At 42.3% G+C, this 23,007-nt stretch overlaps 1 protein-coding gene across 3 annotated transcripts in view; it reads right to left on the bottom strand.

Annotated features, from left to right (window-relative positions):
• Positions 1-23,007, bottom strand: part of CAMK1D (calcium/calmodulin dependent protein kinase ID) — a 363,622-nt gene that overhangs the window by 51,968 nt on the left and 288,647 nt on the right. For all 3 annotated transcript variants that reach the window (XM_054695091.1, XM_037510613.2, XM_054695092.1), the window contains exon 4: positions 4,275-4,413. In XM_054695091.1, coding sequence (XP_054551066.1) covers positions 4,275-4,413 — 139 coding nt within the window. The remainder of the gene's footprint in view (positions 1-4,274; positions 4,414-23,007) is intronic.

Genomic DNA, 23,007 nt, shown 5'->3' with positions numbered 1-23,007 from the left:
AAATTGTTACTCGGAAGATACTATCAGGGACTGACGCATCTGCTGTGGTCCAGTAGCAATGTCACCTCATCAGCAATATCCTGACAATTTACTGAATGAAGCAGTAATCATGTCTCTCATTTACACGAAACCTTGAAGGACAACAGGGGGCACCCGAATTGAGAAACTCATTTTCCTATATCATTTTCTGTCTGGCTCTCCCCTAACCCAACACCAGGAATAAAGCAATATTTTCTCTTGTCAGTGGTTTGTGGTAAATTTCTGGTCCCCAAGCTTTGAATTTTAGGAATGATTTTTACTCAGAGTGACTAGACTCAAGTAGAAAGTGGTTGCTGGCCTAGTGGTGCAGCACAGTTGCCCGGGGGGACTAATACATGGTGGGGGATGCTGTTCTTCAGTGGATTTGGAACTGGCTCAGGCCTCTGGATGTTAGATTCTGAAGTGCAACTACTGCTGAGAGGAAGTTCTGAGACCCGATTAAGACTCTTTCCTTGACCTAACTTTAGTCTGGCTCTTCTGCCCTCTTTTCTTTTTTAAAAAGATTTATTTATGTATACAAGAACTGGGGTATAGGCCAGAGGTGTGGGGGGTGAGAGGATTCACCAGAGACAGAGTGGGGAGCAGAAGAAGCAGATCTACTGAAATACACTGCTGAGGGGAGCAGTGGGAGAGACAGGAGAGGTCTGCTGCACCATGTGGGTAGCTCCTTGGCCAGGGATCGAACTCATGCTGCAGTGGTTGCCAATAACTTCATAGTGCTGAGATTTAAACCCCTGCACCACCACAGAGACCCCTTCTGGCCTCTTTTCAATGAGGCCTCCATCTTGGCCTTGCGTGTCCCTCCTCCCTTGCTAGGCCTGCATGGTGAGGTCACAGCACATATCCTGCTAAATTAGCTTACAGACAATCCCTCACTCTTACAGCTGGTCAAGTTTCTTCATCCCCCACCTCTGATGTTATTAAAAGAAAATTATTCAGACACTTGTTAAACATAGTGAAGAAGACACTATTCAGGGGGCCCACTGCAGTGGGTAGAGAGACTGGGCTCAATTCTGAACACAAAGACACATGGAGATTTATAGTTCAGTGTAGAAGCGGGGGGTGGGGGGTTGGGGGGTAGGCAGTGGATAGAAAATGACTAAGAAGAGACACTCAGGGTAAGGGGATTTCTGGGAATACTGATTTGACACATATTTTGCCAGGGTGCTCAGATACGGAAGACAGGGGATAAGGGATCTGATGAGGTATCAACTCCAGATGGAGATGAAAACAAGCTGATGTCAACCAAATTACCAGACACTTCTGTGACAAGAACGAGCGTGCTGACCCTACCCTATTCCCCTTTCATGTCCTATAATGCCAGCTAAATACCCGACGCCTCTGCTAGTAATGAGGACAGTAGTCTTTCAGACTCTAGTTTGCCACCTTCCTCATTTGTTGACAAATAAACTACTTCCCTTCTCCTCAAAACCCTTGAGGTTGGTTAACTCCGGTATGAGATGGAGACCTCCAGTTGGCAGTAGCAGGGTGAAGGAGTGGGGGTGGCCAAGGGGAACTTGCAATTCTGCCTGGAGTCCTATGAGTTCAAGGAATGATTATAAATTATTTTTCTACAGTTTATGACAACTTTGTGAGATAATTGGTGGCCAATGTTAAATTGGAATGTCAACCCCAATCCTTTAGAAGTTCACATAAGGTTTTAAAAGATCCAAATCAACATTTCCTGTAAAATTAACGTTATATATAATCCTAACCTAGTATTTTCAACTGGGGGCATTTTGCCATTACCCTCCCCCAACCCCCTAGGAATACTTGGCAATGCTGAAATAGTTTTGGCTGTCACAACTCTGGGGGAGGTACTCACATCTAGTGAGCAGAGGCTAGGGAGGCCACTAAATAGTCTACAATGCACAGTGCAGTCCCCACAACAAAGAATGTTGCAATTCCCAATGTCAATGTTGAGAGAAGCTTTGTCTTAACTTAAGGGACAATCATGGACATTTCCAGTCAAGAGCCCATGTTTCACAAACAGGACACGTGAGTGTCTCTTGTAGCATCCTGGGGCAAGAAGCCATAGAATACCTCTCTGGACAGAAAAGGGGCTATACTCATACAGCTGGACAGTGTCCCAGGCTGAGCCCTAATCAAAATGAATGTGATCTTGTTCTCCATTGCTCTGGCCTAAATTGCTGTTTCTTTTCACTTTCTTACACGTTTATGAAAATTCAATATCCCAACCCCAACTTCTTCCACATAGATCAAAATCCTCTGTGTTCTGAAAAGAGATTACAAAAAGGTCCTAAAATGGCAATGTTCTTTGTGCAATTATTAGGTTGGGAATGTTAAAGTTCTATAGGCTGGGAGCTCCAAGTACTTCTCCAAAAGCATTATGTGGGAGGAAAATACAATATCTCCCACACAGACAATCCACCGTGCTATGAGGAAAATAAATACTACCCCTGTAGGAAATGGCTTATCTGCTTGGAAATTATTTCTAATAAGTACAGAGAACCAGCCCTTCACATCACATCTCCTCAGTTACTGCATTATTACCTTGCTTAGAGAGTTGCCTGCATGTTCTGAAAGGAAACGTGCTTGGCATTTGGAGAGGACACAGAGAGCCTCTGAAGGACCTCTAAGTCCTGGAGATCAGCGAATTCTGCTCACAGCCCAAGGACAAAGGCCTGTGGACTCCATCAACATTGCCAAACAGCTCTCCACTAGACACACTAAGAGCCTGCCCCTCTGGCGGTTCTCCAAGGATGGTTCCCAGGCAACACCAGCAACACTGGCCAGCACTTAGAAATGCAAGTTCCTGGGCCCCACTGCAGACCTACAGAATCAGAACCTCTGGGTAGGTCAGTAGTCCATCTCTTTACAAGTTTTCCAGACAATTCTGATGTATTCTGACGATTGTAGAATTCTGACAATTCTAACTTTTGGGAGCGCTATCCTAATCAATGGAAATGGCAATTTGGAGAGAAAAAGGGAAAACTTTGCAGTCAGTCCTTGCAAAAGGAGAAGTCCTCATGAAAGAAAAAGTGCCACCTCTGTGTACCTTTGTACCACTACCAGATTGCGGGCAGAGGCTGAAATCCTGTTTTCATGAATGTTTATTGTTATTTAATCTCTGAATTGATTTAGATTTCCAATAATCATGAACAGCATAGCCTCAGTTATAATGTTATAATCCCTGTGTTTATGATACAAGCGGTGGGTATGTGTGCTGGGGAGAAATTTCTATCTTGATTGGCGTAGGGAGATTGGGGGATGGATGTGGAATTGCTGTAGAATGAAGCAACATGAAAACCATGAATCTGGCCTCCCTGGTGGTGCAAAGGATTAAGCACAGCACTAGGAAGCTGTCCGCAGCCTCTGCAGCATAAGTTCGATCCCCGGCCAGCTAGGGAGAAACCCACATGGTGAAGTGGACCTCTCCTGTCTCGCCTGCTGCTCCCCTCAGCAGTGTGTTTCAGTCAGTCTGCCTGTTCTGTTCCCCACTCTGTCTCTGGTGGATCCTTTCACCCCCCCCACACCTCTGACCTGTACCCCAGTTCTTGTATGCATAAATAAATAAATCTTTAAAAAAATAAATAAAACCATGAATCAACAGGGCTGCTTTCCTCTGCTTCTCCGGTAGACATGTTCACTGTCTCCCCTTTGGTCTGTATGTTTGAGAACAGCCTTTTGGTACCTATATAGACACAGGGAGGAATGGAATGCCAAGGTGCCCAAGTAAGAGTCCACCCCTTCAGTGACGATGGGTAAAGGGAGACAAGAATGTACAGGACGTTGTATAAGGCTGTAATTACAGGTCAGTTATCTTTCTCTTTAACCTTTTATTTCCCTTTGCTCTCATTTCACACCCTTTACCTGCCAACCCCTTTCTTTCACAGAGTGTTGTGCTGACACATAGCTGGAATTGGAGAGGCCTGAGAAGAACAGCACTGGGGAAAGGGTCTTCATTGCCTGCATGTCTTGAACAAAATTACCTTTAAGACAGATTTGAAGCAATACCCGACCCACCTCCCTATGACGTTTTGGCGTATAATGTCATAAAATCTTCCAAACAATGGCTAGTCCCATTGATCTACATCTTCATTCAAGCTACTTCTGGGTTTCCCAAAGAACCCAGCAACTAAAAGTACACAAATGCCCACATTCTATTCCACCCACATCTACCACCTCCATGCCTCCTCTGGAGCCCATCCTCTTAGACAAGTGCATTGTGGGTTGGAGAACACCTGAGGAATGTAACTAAGTGACAGTCTTACCTTGAGGTCCCTGTGGACAATGCCCATTCTATGCAAATAGTAGACGGCATCCAAGACCTGGCGGATCAGAGTGCTGGCATCTTTCTCTGTGTAAAATCCCTTCTCCACTATCCGATCAAACAGCTCTCCACCAGATACACTATTTTAAAAAAAAGAACAAATTTAAAGTTTGAGAAGACCTGTTGAATTCTTCAAGGAAAACCATTAGTAAGAGTTTTCAATATTATAAAAGGTACAAATTTTATTGCAAGCATTTTCAGATTTAGTTTTCTTTCCACCTGTTCCCCAGAAGTTATAGAAGGGAAGTGTTTCTATATCAAGAGAATACAGATGTAGGAAATGAAATAAAGGAGGAAAAAAGGACCAGGATCCACAGACTAGCCAAATCTATGTGGTATTTCTTGGCCTCTACTTCATTCTGCTATGACAACATAAAGTCAAATAACCTTCCAGAACATCAGCATTATCGACAATAGGAAGATGAGGCTGGATAAGATGTCTCTTTTGCATGAGGGAATATTCTTAAAGGATTGGAGGGGTGGGTAGTAGGGTATAGGTAAAGCACTGAGTAGTCAACAAGATATGTGAGTTCTTATCTAAGCTCTGTTCCCAATATTCTAAATGTATGAGCAGTCCTTGATTCTTTAGACTTTTAGATTCTTCAGTCTTTTTTTTTTTTTTAAAGATTTTATTTATTTATTTATTTATTTGTTTGTTTATTTATATAAGCACTGGGTACAGTCAGAAGCGCGGGAAATTCACCAGAGCCAGAGCGGGGAGCAGAGCAGGCAGAGGGCCCGAAGTACACTGCTGAGGGGAGCAGCGGGCAGCAGGAGAGGTCTGCGCGCCATGCGGGACCCTCCTCCCATGGCCGGGGAGCAGCTGGGGATCGAACCGGGGCTGCAGAGGCTGCGGGCAGCTTCGCAACCCAGCGCTCAACCGCTGCGCCACCGGGGAGGCCCTAGATTCTTCAGTCTTTTTAATCTATAAAATGAGTGATGAGTGAGCTAATCTAGTCAACTATTTCCAACAGAGGGTAGGAATATGCCCTTGCAGGCAACAGAACCAGAAACTCACATGTGACTTAGAAAAGAAGTATTATTACATACTCTATCATGTTGCTTTGCTTTGATTTTTGGTGACAATAATTAATTTGTTTTGAATTTCATATTTATTAAACATTCTTTGTGTGTTTATGGAAACAGGGCCTAGGATAGCAATGGTCAAAAAACCTTGGAGGACAAACTTCCTCAACCCTTTCAGCTCTGATGTTTTGTGTTGCTGTGTGTCCAATAAAGCAACAGAACTGCATGACCCTTAATAGAAACAATTCAACTAATACCTTAACTTTCAAATTTGTAGTGATAGTTCTCTAAGAAAAACAAGGAGTTCTTTCAAATAATTATACCACCTTGGAAATTAGCTTCAAGGAGTATATTAACACTATGTTTTATTTATAAAAGAGAAACAAAATTTCCAAAAGCATAATGAAAAAAGAAATAAACTTGAAATATTAAAATCATAAAATAGTCTCATAAACAACATTACAGTTTTAATAGATACAGTTAGAGACATGCCCCTGCAGCAACATGCTTACAAAGCTATGATTCATTTTCTGCAAGTCATGGCAATTAATGTGCAATAACTGATCCACTGAAACCTTCTTTAAAAAAAAAACTAATAAAGAAAACACAATTGCGGTTATAAAAGGCCTATGTGCTAGAATCTCTTCCATTACCTTGTCATTCCAAGCTACATTATACTTGGATAATGTCTATTTCCAAAGCAACCCAACCAGTCTAGGTAAGAAAAGAAAGGCACTCAGGAGAAATAAAAGCATTCCAAGACTGAAAAGAAATGTCAACAACAGGGGAGAAACTATATTTTGATAATTATATTGTCTTAATGATCCATTCTAAGATAACCAAAATCCCAAGACATCTCTCAGCAACTGATGCCAATTTCTCACCAGTCTTAATTTTGCTAGAACCTCCTTCCAATGAGTTTCAGTGTATACACATGTCAGAGCTTGAGGGTGTACTCTAAGAGATACAGTGCTGCCTGGGGCAAGGTGAACCCTGGGCGCATCCACTTGATGTAATCAATCATTCAACATTTACTGGGAGTCCATATATGCCAGCTTCTTATTTCCTCCCTCCTTTTCTGTATTGAGGTAGGAAATAAATGCTCCTTCTCCTAAGGACAGACTCTTATTAGCCTAGAGGAATCAGTGCCAGTCAGAGTGTCCTTCCACAAACTCTACCATTGGCCCACCTTCCAATAATGACACCCTTACTAGCATTCTGATGGTTTTTTTTAAAAAAATATTTATTTATTTACTCATATAAGAACTGAGGTGGGCCTCCCTGGTGGCACAGGCAATTGAGCGCCATACTGTGAGGCTGTCCACAGCCTCTGCAGCGTGGGTTTGATCCCAGCCAGCCGGCGAGAACCCCACATGGCGAAGCAGACCTCTCCTGTGTCACTCACTGCTCCCCTCAGCAGTGTGTTTCATCAGTTTGCCTGTTCTGTTCCCTGCTCTGTCTCTGGTGAATCCTCTCACCCTCCCATGCATCTGTACTGTACCCCGGTTCTTGTATAAATAAATCTTTAAAAAAAGAACTGGGGTACAGGCCAGAGTGTGGGGGGTGAGAAGATTCACTAGAGACAGAGTGGGGAACAGAATAGGCAGACTGACTGAAATACACTTCTGAGGGGAGCAGTGGGCGAGCCAGGAGAGGTCTGCTGCTCCATGTAAGGTATCTCCCTGGCCAGCGGGGATCGAACTCGTGCTGCAGAGGCTGAGGATGGCTTCACTGTGCTGTGCTTAACCCCTTGCGCCACCAGGGAGGCCCCGTTATGATGTTTTCATACCTTGTCTGTCCACTACTCACATCCTCTATTCTGCAGGCTGCTGGGGGACCTCAGGCAATTGCAATTAAAGTAGCAGTAAATGGAGATCCCTCCTCTCTCCTTTTCTGTATTGAGGTAGGAAATAAATGCTCCTTCTCCTAGGGACAGACTCTTATTAGCCCAGAGGAATCAGTGCAAGCAAACCCTTGTTAAACTAACCCTTATCTTACTAGACACTTCCTTACAATTTAATACCCCTAGATCAAACCCCTTGTCTTGTCAATTCTTCACAAATTTATTGTTTCTTTGTCTAAAAGGTATAAAAACTCCCTGTTCTGGTTACTTTCGGGTCTTTAATCTCTTTCGAAAGCTCTTCTGTACATGTAAAACTTGAATGCAAGTTGTGTATTTCTCCTGTTAATCTCTGTGTCAACCTAATTTCAAACCTAGCCAGAGACCCTACAAGAGTCAGGGAAAACTTCTTTCTCCCCTGCTGCACAGTGCTGTTAATTTTAGAGAGAGCAGACTGAGAAATATTAGCAGTGGTGCTAGGTAATAAAAAAGCAGCATCACAGCAAATAAACCCTGAAATTCACAAAGGCTGGCATATAACTATGCAGCAACAGTGGAAAATACCCTGTGACATGGCTACAAGAGCAAGAGCAAGTCTGGTTATACATGTTTGTTTTCTACAAGCCATGTCCTCTATTACATTTAGTCCTAAGGGGAAGGGTCTCTTGAAACATACAAGCTGCGATTAACAGAAGCTACCAACAGCATTTTTCAATGATGAAGCCACAAATTCTAGAGGCAGATGTTTCTTTTTTTTTTCTCCAAGCCTGGAGGAAAAAAGAGTTTATCTTCTCAGTATTTTCCTCAATCAAGTTCCAATTTGGCAGCTCTCAAGATTCCCTCCGCTGCAAGGAATAATCACACACCTCCCAGGCCCTTACTCTCAATTTTCATGCCTTCATTTGGCTTTGCTTTCCCATATTTCCCCATATCATTTCCCTGCTCCTGGGGGGCCTATCTCACCCATTTTGGGAAGATTAAGGGTACATTTCATGTAACCTCTGCCCTCTATTTTCCTGCTTCAAAAATCCTACTTTAATAAAAATATCTTTATTCTTAGAATTCAGATTTACAATATCTTGCAGGTTTCCTGTCTAGAAATTTCACACGTCTAAATTTCCAAAATACAAATCCATGCCTCTCCAGTTTGTGGGAGCACATCAATTTAACCCCTTGTCTTCCATGACACTTTGCTTCTCAATATCTGGCATTAACAAACTGAATTACATGGGCCTCCCCTGGTGGGGCAGGTGGTTGAGCACAGAGCTGTGAAGCTGTAGGCAGCCTCTGCAGTCCTGGTTAGATCCCCGCCGGCCGGTGAGGATCCCACGTGGCGAGCAGACCTCTCCTGTCTTGCCCACTGCTCCCCTCAGCAGTGTATTTCAGTCAATCTGCCTGTTCTGTTCCCCACTCTGTCTCTGATGAATCCTCTCACTCCCCCCACACCTCTGGCCTGTACCCCAGTTCTTGCATTAAAAAAAAAACAAACTGAATTACATTCCACTCCCACCTGATCACCCCATCACATTTCATAGGTTGACATCCTAACCCCAGTACCTCAGAATGTGAATATTTGGAATGGAAACCTTTAAAGATGTAAGTAAGGCTAAGGATATCATCATTCAATAAGACTGGTGTCTTTACAAGAGAGAGAGTGACACCAGGGATGCAAACAGAGAGAGAGACACAGTGAGGAGGCTGCGATTTACAAGCCAAGAAGACAGGCCTCGGGAGAAACCGAACTTGCTGACACCATGATCTTTGACTTCCAACTCCAGAATTGTGAGAAAATAATCTCGATTGTGAGTTACCTGCTCTGTGGAACTTGTTATGGCAGCCCTAGCAAACTAACACACTGGGGACATACTATATCTTCCATACTCATGCAGCTTATCTTTGGATGTGTATTCTCTTAACACATTTTTTTAAGAGTTCATTGACAAGCAAAACATTTTTGCTACTTTATTTGCATTCTACTTTTTTCTTTTTCACAAAATCATGAAGTCTCCTCTCAAGCCAGTCATATGTTGCCCCTGTTTCCAAGGGGCAATAGTCCAGTAGGGGAATTAACATGCATACAAGTAGAATACAGTGTAAATGGTTCTGATGTATGTGGGGTGGTATGAACCCAGCTGTCTTAAGGGAGTATTTAGTCATGTTAAAAGAGCCCAGCAGGGAGTGCAAACTGGCCCAACCACTATGAAAAGCTGTTTGGAGGTTCCTCAAACTGCTAAAAATGGAGCTTCCATATGATCCAGCAATTCCACTCCTAGGTATCTACCCAAAAACATTAATTCAAAAGGACACCTGCACCCTTACGTTTACTGCAGCACTATTTACAATAGGTAAGCTATGGAAACAACCCAAATGCCCAAAAATAGATGACTGGATCAAGAAAACGTGGTATATATACACAATGGAATATTACTCAGCAATCAAAAAAGATAAACTCATGCCATTTGCAGCAACATGGATGGAGCTAAAAAGGATCATGCTCAGTGAAATAAGCCAGAAAGAAAAAGAAAAATACTAGATGGTTTCACTTTTAGGAGAAATGCAGGGGAACCAAGTAAGGGATCAGGAAAATAAAAGTAATAAAGTAAATATCAAAATCAATAGGCATCTCTAAACTAGAGACATTCTATAGGGAGGGAATGGGGAGTAGGATCAAAACAGGGGTGGGAAAAGCACAAAGAACTATGGTGATGGTACATGGGTAAAGGGTGAACTGGTGGTGGGAATATCACAGGAACTATAATGGAGATAAGAAAGCGTACATTGCACAAAAATGAAGAATGATGTAAAAAATATACAAAATTAAAAAAATAGAAATAAAATTGATTTGCTGTTTCCATAAAAAAAAAAAAAGTCCAGCACGCCAACCCCCATAATTTGAATTTCTCAAAAGGATGTTTTTTTTTGTGAACTTCCTTCAGGGAAATACAATGAAAGAAGGTCCTGTAAGCACCTTCTCTGTGCCTGCCTCCCAACAGGGAGTGGTTAGTCTGTATTTGAGAAGCCATGAAAGCAGCTCTCAGTTGTCATAGTGGAAAGTCCCAGTGACTAAGCCTTGCCAAACTGACCCCAGCTGGAGAATCCTGTGGCATCATAAAAGAGAAATCAGCAGTTAGAGAAGGTTCTAGAAGGAGAGGTCTTTACTGCTTGCGTGTCTAGTGTGGCACTCATTGAACTGCAGAAAAATGTTAGCTGATTCCTGCAGGAAGGAGAGATTTAGGAATTAGCTCCTAGAGGGGAGATCTGAGATTTAGTAGTTTGAGTTTTACCTTTATAGGTAATAGCAAATACCAAATGCATCTTTGATGACAAAAATACTGCAAAGCTAATTAGAAGTTTAGAATGCCATCTGAGTTGGGTCCATAGGACATATATTTAACAAAGCTGCTATCCTTGATTTATCTTTTTCTAGAAGAAAGTTCTTTCTCAGACTGTCCTTTCTGATATTTGGAAAAACAAAAAACACTGACAAAAATCCATATACAGCAAAACTAAAAACCCACAAAAAATTGTGTTAGGTAGAGACAGTTTTTCTTTCATGCTACCAGAATAATTTAATTATTTCCTCTTCAGTACATACTCTCTCTAGTATTTAAGGTTAGGAGTGTGTGTGTGTGTATTTGGAAACAATGATTGAGCTTCGGTTCATCTGGGTCTATGGAACAGCAGGCCCCACTCAACGAGCAAGGCCAGAATGCGCACCTTTGGGTCCCACAGGTGACATGGCCCCAGCAGCAGGGGCCACCCAGTCTATCCACTGACAGACAACGAAGTGTCATGGGCACAGAATTGAGAGCCTCAAGCCTGGAACTTGACCTTTGGTTTTAATGTTCACCTTTCTTTGTTGCCAGTGTCTTTTCAAATATACCTTTCCACTTCACACAAGGAAAAATGGCTATAAAATAAAAGCAAACCAAACAAGAAGCAGAGTAAGTGTTGGTTAGCACGTGGCGTCGTTGGAACCCACATACATTTCTGGCGAAAATGTAAAATGGTGTAGCCACTCCGGGGAACACAGTTTGGCGGTTCCTCAAAAATTAAACATAGAGTTATAATATGACCCAGCAATTTCATTCCTAGGTTAATTGAAAACATACGGTTATATAAAAAAAAACTTGTACATGAATTTCATGGCAGAATTATTCATAATAGCCAAAAAGTGGAAACAACCCAAATGCCCATCAATTGATGGCGGGATAAACAACATGTGTTTTATCTATATCTATATGCTTATAACTCATACAAGGATTATTATTCAGTCATAAAAAGGAATGCAGTACTGATACACGCTGCAATGTTACAAACATATGGAAAACATTATTCTAAGGGAAAGAAATAAGACACGAAAGGCCATGCAATGTATGATCCTGTTGTATAAAAAGTCCAGGAGAAAACACTAGAGACACAAAGTAGATTAACAGTAGCTACAGGCTGGGGGAGGATGCAATGGGGAGTTCACAATGTGGGGCGGCCACAAATGAGCATCCAGTTTATTTTAGATGAAAGTAGTCTGGAAGCATATAGTGAAGATTGTATACTTGTAAATATACTGAAAAACACTCACTTATATACCTCAAATGGGTATTTTTATGGTACATGGATTATATGCCACTTGTTTAAAAAATGTGCTCTTCTTTTTTCAGACCCATTATTTATTTATTTAAAGATTTATTTTATTTATACAAGAATCGGGGTATAGGCTAGAGGCGTGGGAGGGTGAGAGGACCCACCAGAGACAGAGTGGGGAACAGAACAGGCAGACTGATGAAATACACTGCTGAGGGGAGCAGCGGGCGAGACAGGAGAGGTCTGCTCGCCGCCGTGTGGGTTGCTCCGAGACCGGCAGGGATTGAACTGGTGCTGCAGAGGCTGCGTCAGCTTCACAGCCCTGCGCTTAACCGCCTACGCCACCAGGGAGGCCCCAGATCCATTATTTTACATGCAAGATGCAATTTGCGTATATGCAAATAGGATTATAACAAGAGGAGAAAAAGCCTAGTGTTTGGCCTTGCCCATTTAAAAGCCATTTTCCCCTCTTTGTCTGGGTTTTTCATTTCCATCTTCTTCATATCTTTTCTTTCTCCTCTTTTTGAAGCAATACAATGGTCTCTCTTTGGAGCTACCATTTGCTTTTTCAGACAGTTCTTGACAGCCTGCACATATTTATACTTATTTAACCCGTACCCCCTACTTCCTCTCCAGCTCTAAGACAGGTTCTTCTCTTGAGGAATGAAGTAGAACAAGGCCCTTTGTCAAGGGTGGCATGCTTAGACAACCTCTGGGAATAGATCACTTAACAAAGGGAGGTGGAACTATTTCCTCTGGAAACAGCTTTTAGATAGTTTTATCTTCAAGGTTTGTATTATGTGACCTCAAATAACTGCTAAATGGCACTTCACTCACTCATATGAATGTGAGTTTTTTCTTGTTCCTATCAATAGATCCCTTCAGTTAAGAATTTAATTGCCTCATGAAACTGAGAGTGATTTACTTTAAAATATATCAGGTGGGCCTCCCCGGTGGCGCAGCGGTTGAGCACTGGGTTGTGAAGCTGCCCGAGACCTCTGCGGCGCCAGTTCAATCCCCGGCTGCTCCCCGGCCACCGGAGAAGGGTCCCACATGGCGCGCAGACCTCTCCTGCCGCCCGCTGCTCCCCTCAGCAGTGTACTTCGGTCCTTCTGCCTGCTCTGCTCTCCGCTCTGGCTCTGGTGAATTCTCTCACCCTCCCGTGCTTCTGACTGTACCCAGTGCATGTATAAACAAAAAACAAACAAACAAACAAACAAATAAATAAATAAATAAACATGCCTCTATTAAAAAAATAAAATAAAATAAAAAAAAAAATAAAATAAAATATATCAGGTACTTTTTTTCTAAAGGGAGTGTGCTATTAGGGTGATGAAAACATGTCCTAAAACCAGACTGAGGGGATGGTTTGTAAATTTACTAAAAATCATTGAATTGTACACTTAAAGTGAGTGAATTTTATGATACATAAATTAAATTTCAATAAAGCTGTCTAAAAACTGAAAATAAATAAATCAGCGGGGTAGAAAAGATGGAGTGGGTGGAGGTAGAGAGAAAGCAACATGGAGCTGAGGTTGACAATGGGAGAACTGCAGGACCAAAGGCAAACGTAGTGGCTCCTGCAGTCTGGTGCCTAGTGCCCCAACCCCGTCAGGGCACCCTGGGCGCACAAGTGGTGGCTGATAAAGACTATTGACTAAATCTCTCCAAGGCACTTCCCTTAGCATAAGAACACTGCTTGGAAAGAGTGTGAAGATTCCTCAAAAGACTAAATATGGATTTATTATATGACCCAGCAATTCCACTCCTAGGTATCACCCAAAGAACATAAAAACACTAGTTCGCAAGGAAACCTGCACTCCTATGTTTACAGTAGCACTATTTACAATATCCAAGATAAGGAAACAACCTAAATGCTCCAGAACAGATGAGTGGATCAAGAAGATGTGGTGTATCTACACAGTGAAATATTACTCAGTGATAAAGAAGACAAATTGTTATTTGCAGCAACATGGATGGATCTGGAGGGGATTATTCTAAAGAAAGTGAGCCAGAAGGAGAAAGATAAATATTGGATAGTTTCACTTACATGTGGAATCCAGAGAAACCAAACAAAGGATCAGACAAAGACAAACTGTAAGACTGACCCTTGAAAGCAGACTGTAGATCTGAGACCTTCAGGAAGGGAGAGAGAGGGTAGAGAGTATGGAGGGGTGGGGTGTGAGGAGCGTGCCAGAGTGGTAGAGGACTGTGGGTACGTTGGTGGTGGGAAAACTGTTGTGACCACACCTGAGGGGAGAAATCCTATATTGTGAATTTACAAACAAGGATGTTTAAAAACAAAACAGCACAACTTGCCCAAAGTAGTTCCTCTGTCCCTAGGGGCAGCTCACATCCAAAGGCCAGATAATGAGAGGATGTAACGCCCACCCTCACCCCAATATGTTTCAAGGCAGGAAAAATCCCTGAAGGGCCATCCCGACCCCAGAGATTCCTGAATTGGCTGAAGCCTTTGTCAAATCCACTATATAGGCCACCGCTTTCCTCTGCCCTGATGCTGATCCCAAACTTACCTGCACCCACCCTGCTGCTTTGGAGACCTTTAGGACAGATGCTTATTATATATCCGATGTTTATAAATGGTTAGAAATGTAAATACTAAGAAGGGTCAAACCTGAAAGTATCTCAAAATGTAGCACCACAAATTCTAAGAAAAATTTATCTGGTGTTTCATAGACCCTGGAGCCAATAATAAATTTGTTATTTCATGAATTCTAAGTCAAAAATCCAACTCATCATTTATTGATGCTTTCCTTTTTCTTTTATAAGAACTGGAGATACATTTACCCATCTGTTTAGATGGATTTGTTGAACTAAGAAGGTCTCTTTTCCCCCTGACTATCCAATAGTTCCAAGAGTGTGTGGTCTCTGCCAAGCATGAAGAAAGGAAAACAAGGAAATCTGAGAGTAATGAGACTCTCAGAAAAGCAAAGAGATGCCAGGAAATTCTGTACCCACACTTGAGTTTAGAGTCCATTTGTTTCCTACATTTAATATAATTGTACCCTCTGCTAGAAAGCCTGCAGGCAGGAGGATAATAAGATTTCAGTGATTATGTAAAGTCACTGATACTGTAGCATTTTAGACAGCATTCCACATATTCCATGTGCTACAATCAAAAAGATATCTGGAAAATCCCCTTGCCTAAGGGACTCCAGGAGCCACCAATTATCTAAAAATGCTCTGCTTAAAAAAAATCCCAAATCTTATTATAAGTCTCTGGTTATCTTAGCATTATTACTGCCCAATGGCAATATCATTACAATATCCAAGATATGGAAACAACCTAAATGCCCCAGAACAGATGAGTGGATCATGAATAACATGAATGCTGGTATTATACTAAAATTCCTCAGCCAGAGAAATGTACACTATTGATTTTCTTATGCTAGGTTCAACTCATGGACCAAGCACCATGTGTTGGTATGCTCCAAAGTCCTATAATATGTTTCAAACTGCCTTGGCTTATTTATTTGGGCTTTCCAGTCTCTTAGTGTCTCCATTTGTAAGCATACCTATCTTCATCAATCTCTCCTGCCTACCATTCTGGTTCCTTCTCCTGCTTCTGATCTTGTCTCTCCCAATTGACATGGTACCTCCATAAAGGCAACATTTACTCACAAGACAAAGTCCCCTCCTACTTGTAAGTTTCCCGCATAGGCTGGCCTCTGTGCAAGCTTTTCCATAACCTCAAACCGAGAGTGTCAGGAAATGCAGTCCAAATGCAACAGGGTGGTCCCCAGGAAAGGGGGAGGTTCCCTGCCCCACCCAAGGGAGGGTGGAGCTGAGCAGGGAAAGAAGAAGCTGCAGAAGAGACTGAGGAAGGAAGCAGGATGGAACCAGGAGACCTGGAGGAGGCGCATGGAGCCTAGAGACACGTGAAGAAACTGCGCTTGTCTTTTGGTCGTGGACTGGGTGACACAGATGTGGGTGAGACCCGTGGGGAGGTGACAATGGCAGCTTTTATCTTGATGTTGATTTTGCTCTTTTCCTTCCGGGCTTGTCCGGTTGTTTGTGACCCTTTGCTGTGGGTCCCCACTGGAAGATGCTTTAGACTTGTAGCAGGCTTTGGGGCCTTGTTCTGGGCCGATCCCATATGGATGGACTTTTACCCACGAGGGGATGGGTAACTTTGGGTGCTTCATTTAGAAACTAGACTCTTTGCCTTACCTGTATTGTTTCCTAGTTTAATTAAAGTTCCTTCCCATTAAAGTCTCCTATGTTTTGTGTTGATGCGGCGGATGGCAGAACCCATTTAGAATAGGCAGGTTTGCAGGGTTTTTGGGCTGCCCCTCTCCCTGTCCTATAACACAAATGCAAGATGGGAAGGGGACACAAGCAGAGAGGAGTCCAGTTAGAATTCAAGAAAATTAGACCCCAAATGATGTGCAGAAGTAGCAAACATCATTTACTCCAGCACGATGCTATTACATAATCATTTTACAAGTTATTTGGCATAAACAATACCACCTTTTAGCTCATAACTGTGGTGAATCTTTAACTTTTAAAGAATATGCATGTGTTCAAAATGGTAAAGTAGGAATTTTCTATTGTCTTCCTGTGAAAGCTTCAGATTTCAACAATCACCCATAGGAGAGAGCACCTTGGTGGAAATCCATATGCTTTGTATACCACAAGAGCAAGAGTCCAGATGTTCTAGCTCACCAGTGGACAAAAATGAGTCTAAGACTCAACCATTGCAGAGGGTAAGAGGAACACATTCCCTTTACCCAAATTCTCTGTCTCTCAAGGCATAGTTTAGCACCAAGTGAGACCATCTCACAAGCAATTTTTCCTATGGGGGAAACTGAGTGTGTTGACACAAGGCTTCCCCAATGTGCAGGATCCACCAGAGACCCATTTCTTTCTTACTCTGTCTAGAAAACTACAGTGCGCTTCAAGACTAAGGAGCAAGGAGAGGCAGCAAGAAAAGTAGCCAGAGCTCTCAGAGGGCTACTAGGGACATGGATCCTATTAACTGCACTGTCAACTCCAACAGGAAGCCCACACATGAGTCACTGAGGACACTGATCCTTCTGCTAACCCAAAAGCTCCCTGCCACACTCTGAGCACCCCAACTATACAATCCGCACCTGAGGCCCCCTCTCTGTGTGCAGTCCCAGTGGTGGTGGAGCAGCAAGTCTCTGCAGGTGACTAGTGTGCAAGTGCAGCGAGCTGCCTAACTCAGGTCGGGATTGCACATGTGCACTTACACATTCAGTGCTACCTCACAGAAAGCAGGAGGAGACAGCACGTTCCTGTATGACTTTGCATCACCAAGAGAAGACAGACCTATAATCTTTAGACTTCCTCCCACCAGAAGGAACAAGACGTGTGGAGCACGTGTATCAATTAAAAAGAGAAAACCTCAGAGTCCCTAACAGGGCAGACAGAAGATAATTCACTCCTTAGGTGAGTCAGTAAAGACTGGAAGACATAAATACTTCTCAAATGCAGAAAGCAATCCAAGACTTTAAGGAACATGGAAAATCAAAGAAACATAACACCACCAGAGGCTTGACAAATTTTCTAGTAACTAATCCCAAGGAAATGGAGAGTTGTGATTTGCCCAAAGAAGAATTCAGAAAAGTAGTTCTAAGGAAGCAGAATGAACTACAACAAAACAGAAAGACGATTCAGCAAAAATACAGAAAATAAGTTTTCAATTACAAATAACATATGATCAGCATATAGAACTTTAAGGTAGTGACTAAAACTCCACCAGGGGCACCCACAATTAATATTTTTGCTTTTAACCTCTCAATCTTTTTTCTAAGTTATATTGAGATCAAATTATACATGTTATTTTATATTAAGCTTTTCAAGTAAAATTGTATTACAAAGGTTTCCCAACATTAATAAAGATTCTCATAAATCTTTACATATATTTAGTGTGACTAATACATATATTTAGTGTGACTTTACATATATTTAGTGTGACTAAATATATCTTTACATATATTTAGTGTGACTATAATATCTTTACATATATTTAGTGTGACTATAAAATAACTCATTTGACAATATACTCCTTAGTGATATTTTTGTGTTTTTAAATAAGACCGAGGAAGGCCTCCCCGGTGGCGCAGCAGTTGAGTGCTGGGTTGTGAAGCTGCCTGCAGCCTCTGCAGCGCCAGTTCATTCCCCAGCCGCCAGGTGAGGGTCCCACATGGTGCGCAGACCTCTCCTGCCGCCCGCTGCTCCCCTCAGCAGTGTGCTTCATCAGTCTGCCTGTTCTGCTCTCCTCTCTGGCTCTGGTGAATTATCTCACCCTCCCGCACTTCTGACTGTACCCAGTGCTTGTATAAATAAATAAATAAATCTTTAAAAATAAACAAACAAACAAATAAATAAATAAGACCGAGGAGAACACCTTGCAAATATCTTTGTCTGCATTTTGGAATGTGCCTTTGTGTTCTAGTCCTAAAAAGGAATATTGGACAAGATTTGGTGAGGAAAGAATGCACTCATCTGTGCTCCAATCAACAGTCTCATGCAGGATGTCCAACTCTATCTTCACCAGGATTAGCATCACTTCTTACTCTTTTCTATTCATAAACTTGAACATCTTAAATGTTTAGCTATTTGTAATTAATCTGTGTGATTCTTTATAAGCCTTGTTCATTAATTATACAAGGTTAAGCATCTTCTTATTGGTAAAAATTAGTATGAACAATTAGTATGATAAAGATATGAATCCTGGGGTCTCTGAAAATTTTTGAAATGTTTTTCAGTCTCTTAATTATATTTTTCATATTTTGTCCCCTGCAGATGTTTTCAATTTCATTAAGTAGTTAATCCGTCCACATTCTTTCATTATATCTTTTATTGATGAAAGATCTGCCCTTTTCCAAAACTTCACAAATATTTCTTCCTAGGGGATTTCCTTGGTTTTATTTGCTATTTTACATCAAGTATTTAATCTATCTAGAATTTATTTTAGAGGGTTGTAGACTAGTCTCAGGTTATGAAACTGGCATTTGAGTCCAGTATACTAGGTGGTGGTTTATTTTAACTCCTATAATCACCATTCTTAGAGTATTTTTATTTGTTTTGATCTTGTAGCTCATGTTTCCTCTTTTGCTAAAAGTGAATAAAAAGCTGTACAATCTAGGATCTGATAATTAACACTAAGACTCCAGGAATATGGACAAGGACTTTGCAAGTGAAGGAAACAAGAGATGAGAAGAGAGAAGAAGCGAGTAGCTTGGGGAGCTTTGAAGAGCCAGTGACTGGGCTGTGGTGCTCAGGCCCCAGGTGGAGGGAGATGGAGCCAGACCCTCAGCATGGCCAGACCATGGAGGACCCTGACTTGAGCCTTCATCCTACTACTGGCAGAGACACATTTCTGAGCACAGCAATTTCATATCTGGGCATATGTTGTAGAGGGCACTCCAGTGCCAAGACTAGCCTGGAGGAAAAGTCCTGGAGCCATGGGAGGTGCTCTTTCAACAGGCGGCAGAGAGCTGAACCAAGCTGCCCAAAGGAGCAATCAAGAAGAAAGAAGAAAAGACTATGAGGGATCATGGGAAAAGGATTGCCAAAACTGGGTAGCTGGTTAGATGCTGGGTGGGAAGGGAGAACAGGAGGTGGGGAGAATGTTTTAGAGAGTGATGTGTGAGTCTGTTAGTGCCATCCTACCAACTAGGAGACTATATAACCTTATGTAACTGGTGAATAAGGGATATAAGAAGCAACAGATGAATTTAAAATAGGTCACACATGTGTGAACTGAAGAATAAACACAAGACTTTTACCAATTAAGAAAAAGGAATGTTAATAAACATTTCTATTAAAGAAATATAAATTCAACCTCTGCCTGTGTGTGTGTGTGTGTGTGTGTGACTGAGCTTAGGTCAACACAAGTCCTCTCCACGGTTGCTGCTACTGAAATTGGCTAAAGGATGCTCACTGTTCTCTTGGGTCAGTAAGCTACAATGATTCAAACGTAAATAACCTAGGGCATGGTCCCCAGTGCACGGGAAAAGTCCCTCTATGGCAGAAAATGAACCAAGATATGAAGAGCATATAAGGAGAAACTGAGACAGATCAAGAGAGAGAATGAATAAGTACAAAAGAGAAACAATAGTGGCTGATGAAATTCTGGAGCCCACTTCTACTCAGTATTACTCTCTTGCAAATACAAACGTTATGCTGGCTTCTGGCGTGGGCATCCAGGTAGAGGATGGTGCAACGAATCAAGAAAAGCAGTATAGGAAAAAGAAAATGTTTTGGGAGAGAAGGGAAAAAATGCAATTAGATCATGTGGCTAATCCAATGCACATGAAAGGTACTGATACAAAAGCATATAGAACTTTCATTTTATTCATTTTTCATATATATCTTGTTGGCTTTTGTATTGAAATATTTCCGAATATTGTAAAATACAAATTCTTATTTAGCAACTACCAGAAAATTTTTTATTAATATATGCTGCTTTGCATTTCTAAAAGTGAATTGCTTGGAAAAGCATCAAGAAATTGTCAGTAATACTTTTACAAGGATTTGGAATTTAAATGAATAAGTAGAAGTATCCTCGAACACAATTACATTTGCTAATAGTTAGAGACCTGAGTCTCAGCTGAGGTCCCTCATCCTCTGTGACCTTCCCCTTTCATTCACCAGGTAGAGAGGGAAGGAGGCCGCAGGAGACAGGGCATAGGGAAGGACTGGGGCAGTAACAGAGAGGGAAAAAGTGAGAGCCTGTCTTCTTCATGGGAAAGAAATTTGTGGGCTACTTGGAACAAAAGTGGCTCCTGGAAACTATGGCATTTGGCATCATAATGGAAATCTCCATGTGAAATGGGTACATTTCAGGACATGCAGCAGATCTGGCTGCCCTCCATTGGAGCCCCTGTGGCAGCACAATCTTCCTGCCCGTGCCAAATCCAAACAAAAGGAACCCACAGCACTCACGAGCTCAGCGTGTCTCTAAATTCCTCCATATGCCTACAGTGGAATTTCAATCAAAATCAGCTTATCCTTTCTTTCCCCTTGCAATCCGCGCAGGCTGCCAGCCATCTCAGCCCCACAGCCATGGAGTAGATGGGGCGGGTATGAGAAGGGCAGTTGTGCATTTGGAGATTTTTTAAGCACAGCTTCAGGTTTACAGCAAAACTGAGTGGAAGCTACAGAAACTTTCCATATAATCCCTGCCTCCATACATGCACAGCCTCCCCCATTATCAGCATCCCCCTCAGAATGGTGCATTTGTTACAACTGATGAACTTACAATGGCGCATTGTCATTACCTTTGGGTTCACTCTTGGTGCTGGACCTTCTGTGGGTTTGAACACATGGATAACGACATACAGTTTTAGCGCTCTGAAAAGCCTCTGTGCTCTGCGTATTCATCTCTCTCTCCACCCAGCCACTGGAAACCACTGATCCTTTTACCAGCTCCAGAGATGACTCATTGCCTTTTCTAGAATGTCACATAGACGGACTCATACAGCATGTCACCTTTCCAGACTGGCTTCTTTCACTTAACAGGCTTTTAGCCTTCCTCTGAGTCTTTTCATGTTAAATGCAGTTGTTGTTTTTCTTAATTTTTTTTCTTTCTTTAAAAAAAATACACTCACTGTCTGTGCCTCCATAACTGTTAGGCTCAGAACCTGTGAGGCTGCCAGCCCCACATCTCAGCCTGTGGTTCACTGACCCAAGGTCAGAGCAGGGCATATGGGCCTGGAGCAAAGGGTGCAGGGAAAGGGCCAGTGAGATGATGGCTGAGAGTATGGCTCCTTCTAGGGACATGTGCTTCTCAGCGTTAATATGTGGATGGTACAGGCTAGGGGGACATCCTGGGTACTGGATGCTGAACCCTTACTCCTCTACTTCTAGCTCCTGAATAAGATACTTCCCAGCCTGCTCCTACTTAGCACCCAGACACCAATAGTCCTTCAGCCCCACTGGAACTTCCAATCCATCTTTCCCATCTAACATCTGTTCACAGTCCCTGGCCAACTACTTGTTCTCCTGCTCCCTTAATCAGCACAAATTCCACAATCATTAGAATCACTCCTTCCATATATTGCTGTTCTTCTCCTCATCCTGTCTTTTTTGCAAAGTCATGACCCTGGTTATACCCAGCCCTCTACCTGCCCTGCGCCTACACTGTGTAGCTGAACATGGTGGTGGAAAGTCACACAAGCACACTGACTGGTCCCTGCTTTAAATTCCAACCACGCAGGCACTAGATGCTGACCCTGGCAACTGGATTCTATTTCCTGGTCACTTTTTCTGGTTCCTTCCAACAAATATTTCACAACTTCTCCTCTCCTTAATCTCTGTTATCCAAGATTCTCAGCACAGATGATTTGGTTGGATTCTTCCTCTCTTGAGAAAATTGAAAATATTGGAAGAGAATTTCCAGAGTCTTCTCACTACAGCTACTTGTCCCAAGTACCCTGGCTTCTTTCCCTTTCATGGACAGCTCCAACCAATTTTCTAGATCAGTCTGCCAGTGCACCATGCCCTCTCCACTACTCAGGGACCCCATTTGAACCTAAAGCCATCTCTGATGCTCAGTGCATACTCAAGACACAAGATTAACTGAAAAACATACACAGAGCTGGCCTGACCTATGTCCCAAAGCTCTTTTGTCCAGGAATTCTAGTATACCCAGTCACCTTGGCATGAAGGCACAGAGGATAGTGCCAGTCACAAGACTGGTAACTTTAATAGGAAAATAACAACAATTTAGATGACTTTTCAGTTTTTTCATGTGTTAAAGTATCTTTAAAAATATTTTCCCTTGTTACAGAATTTGTGGTTGTTAAATCACTCATTTTGGGAATAGATATTGCAAGTGATCATCCCTAATACTTCAATGTCTTCTAGACTTTTCTGTAGGCAGACACTAAGCAAAGCATAAACAAAGATACAAACACACATGCTTATACATGTGCACACATGTGGGCCAAGCTTGATGAGTGGAGCCTAAAGGCAGGATAAAAAAGCCAGCCTCTCTTATCTCATGCGGCTGTCAGCAGCACAAAGATAGCATCTTCTAATGATTTTAAAAACCAAGCCCTTGGCTCAGTCTTATTACCACACCAATAGTGAATGGAGTGCTTCTTCCAGTACCCTGCAACTCACTGCCTCTGAAAGTGGATCATGTCAGACCAATTCACAGTCAAGGGCGATCTCAGCCTTAGAGTGGATATTACTCTCAGACGGGTCCTGCTTGTGGATAAAATTACAAAAT

Source organism: Talpa occidentalis, unplaced genomic scaffold, assembly GCF_014898055.3.
Source record: "Talpa occidentalis isolate TD23 unplaced genomic scaffold, MPIMG_talOcc4v2.1 talOcc4.14, whole genome shotgun sequence".
Taxonomy (NCBI): domain Eukaryota; kingdom Metazoa; phylum Chordata; class Mammalia; order Eulipotyphla; family Talpidae; genus Talpa; species Talpa occidentalis.
The sequence above is the reverse complement of the archived record's forward strand: the minus strand, read 5'-3'. Positions and strand labels throughout refer to the sequence as shown.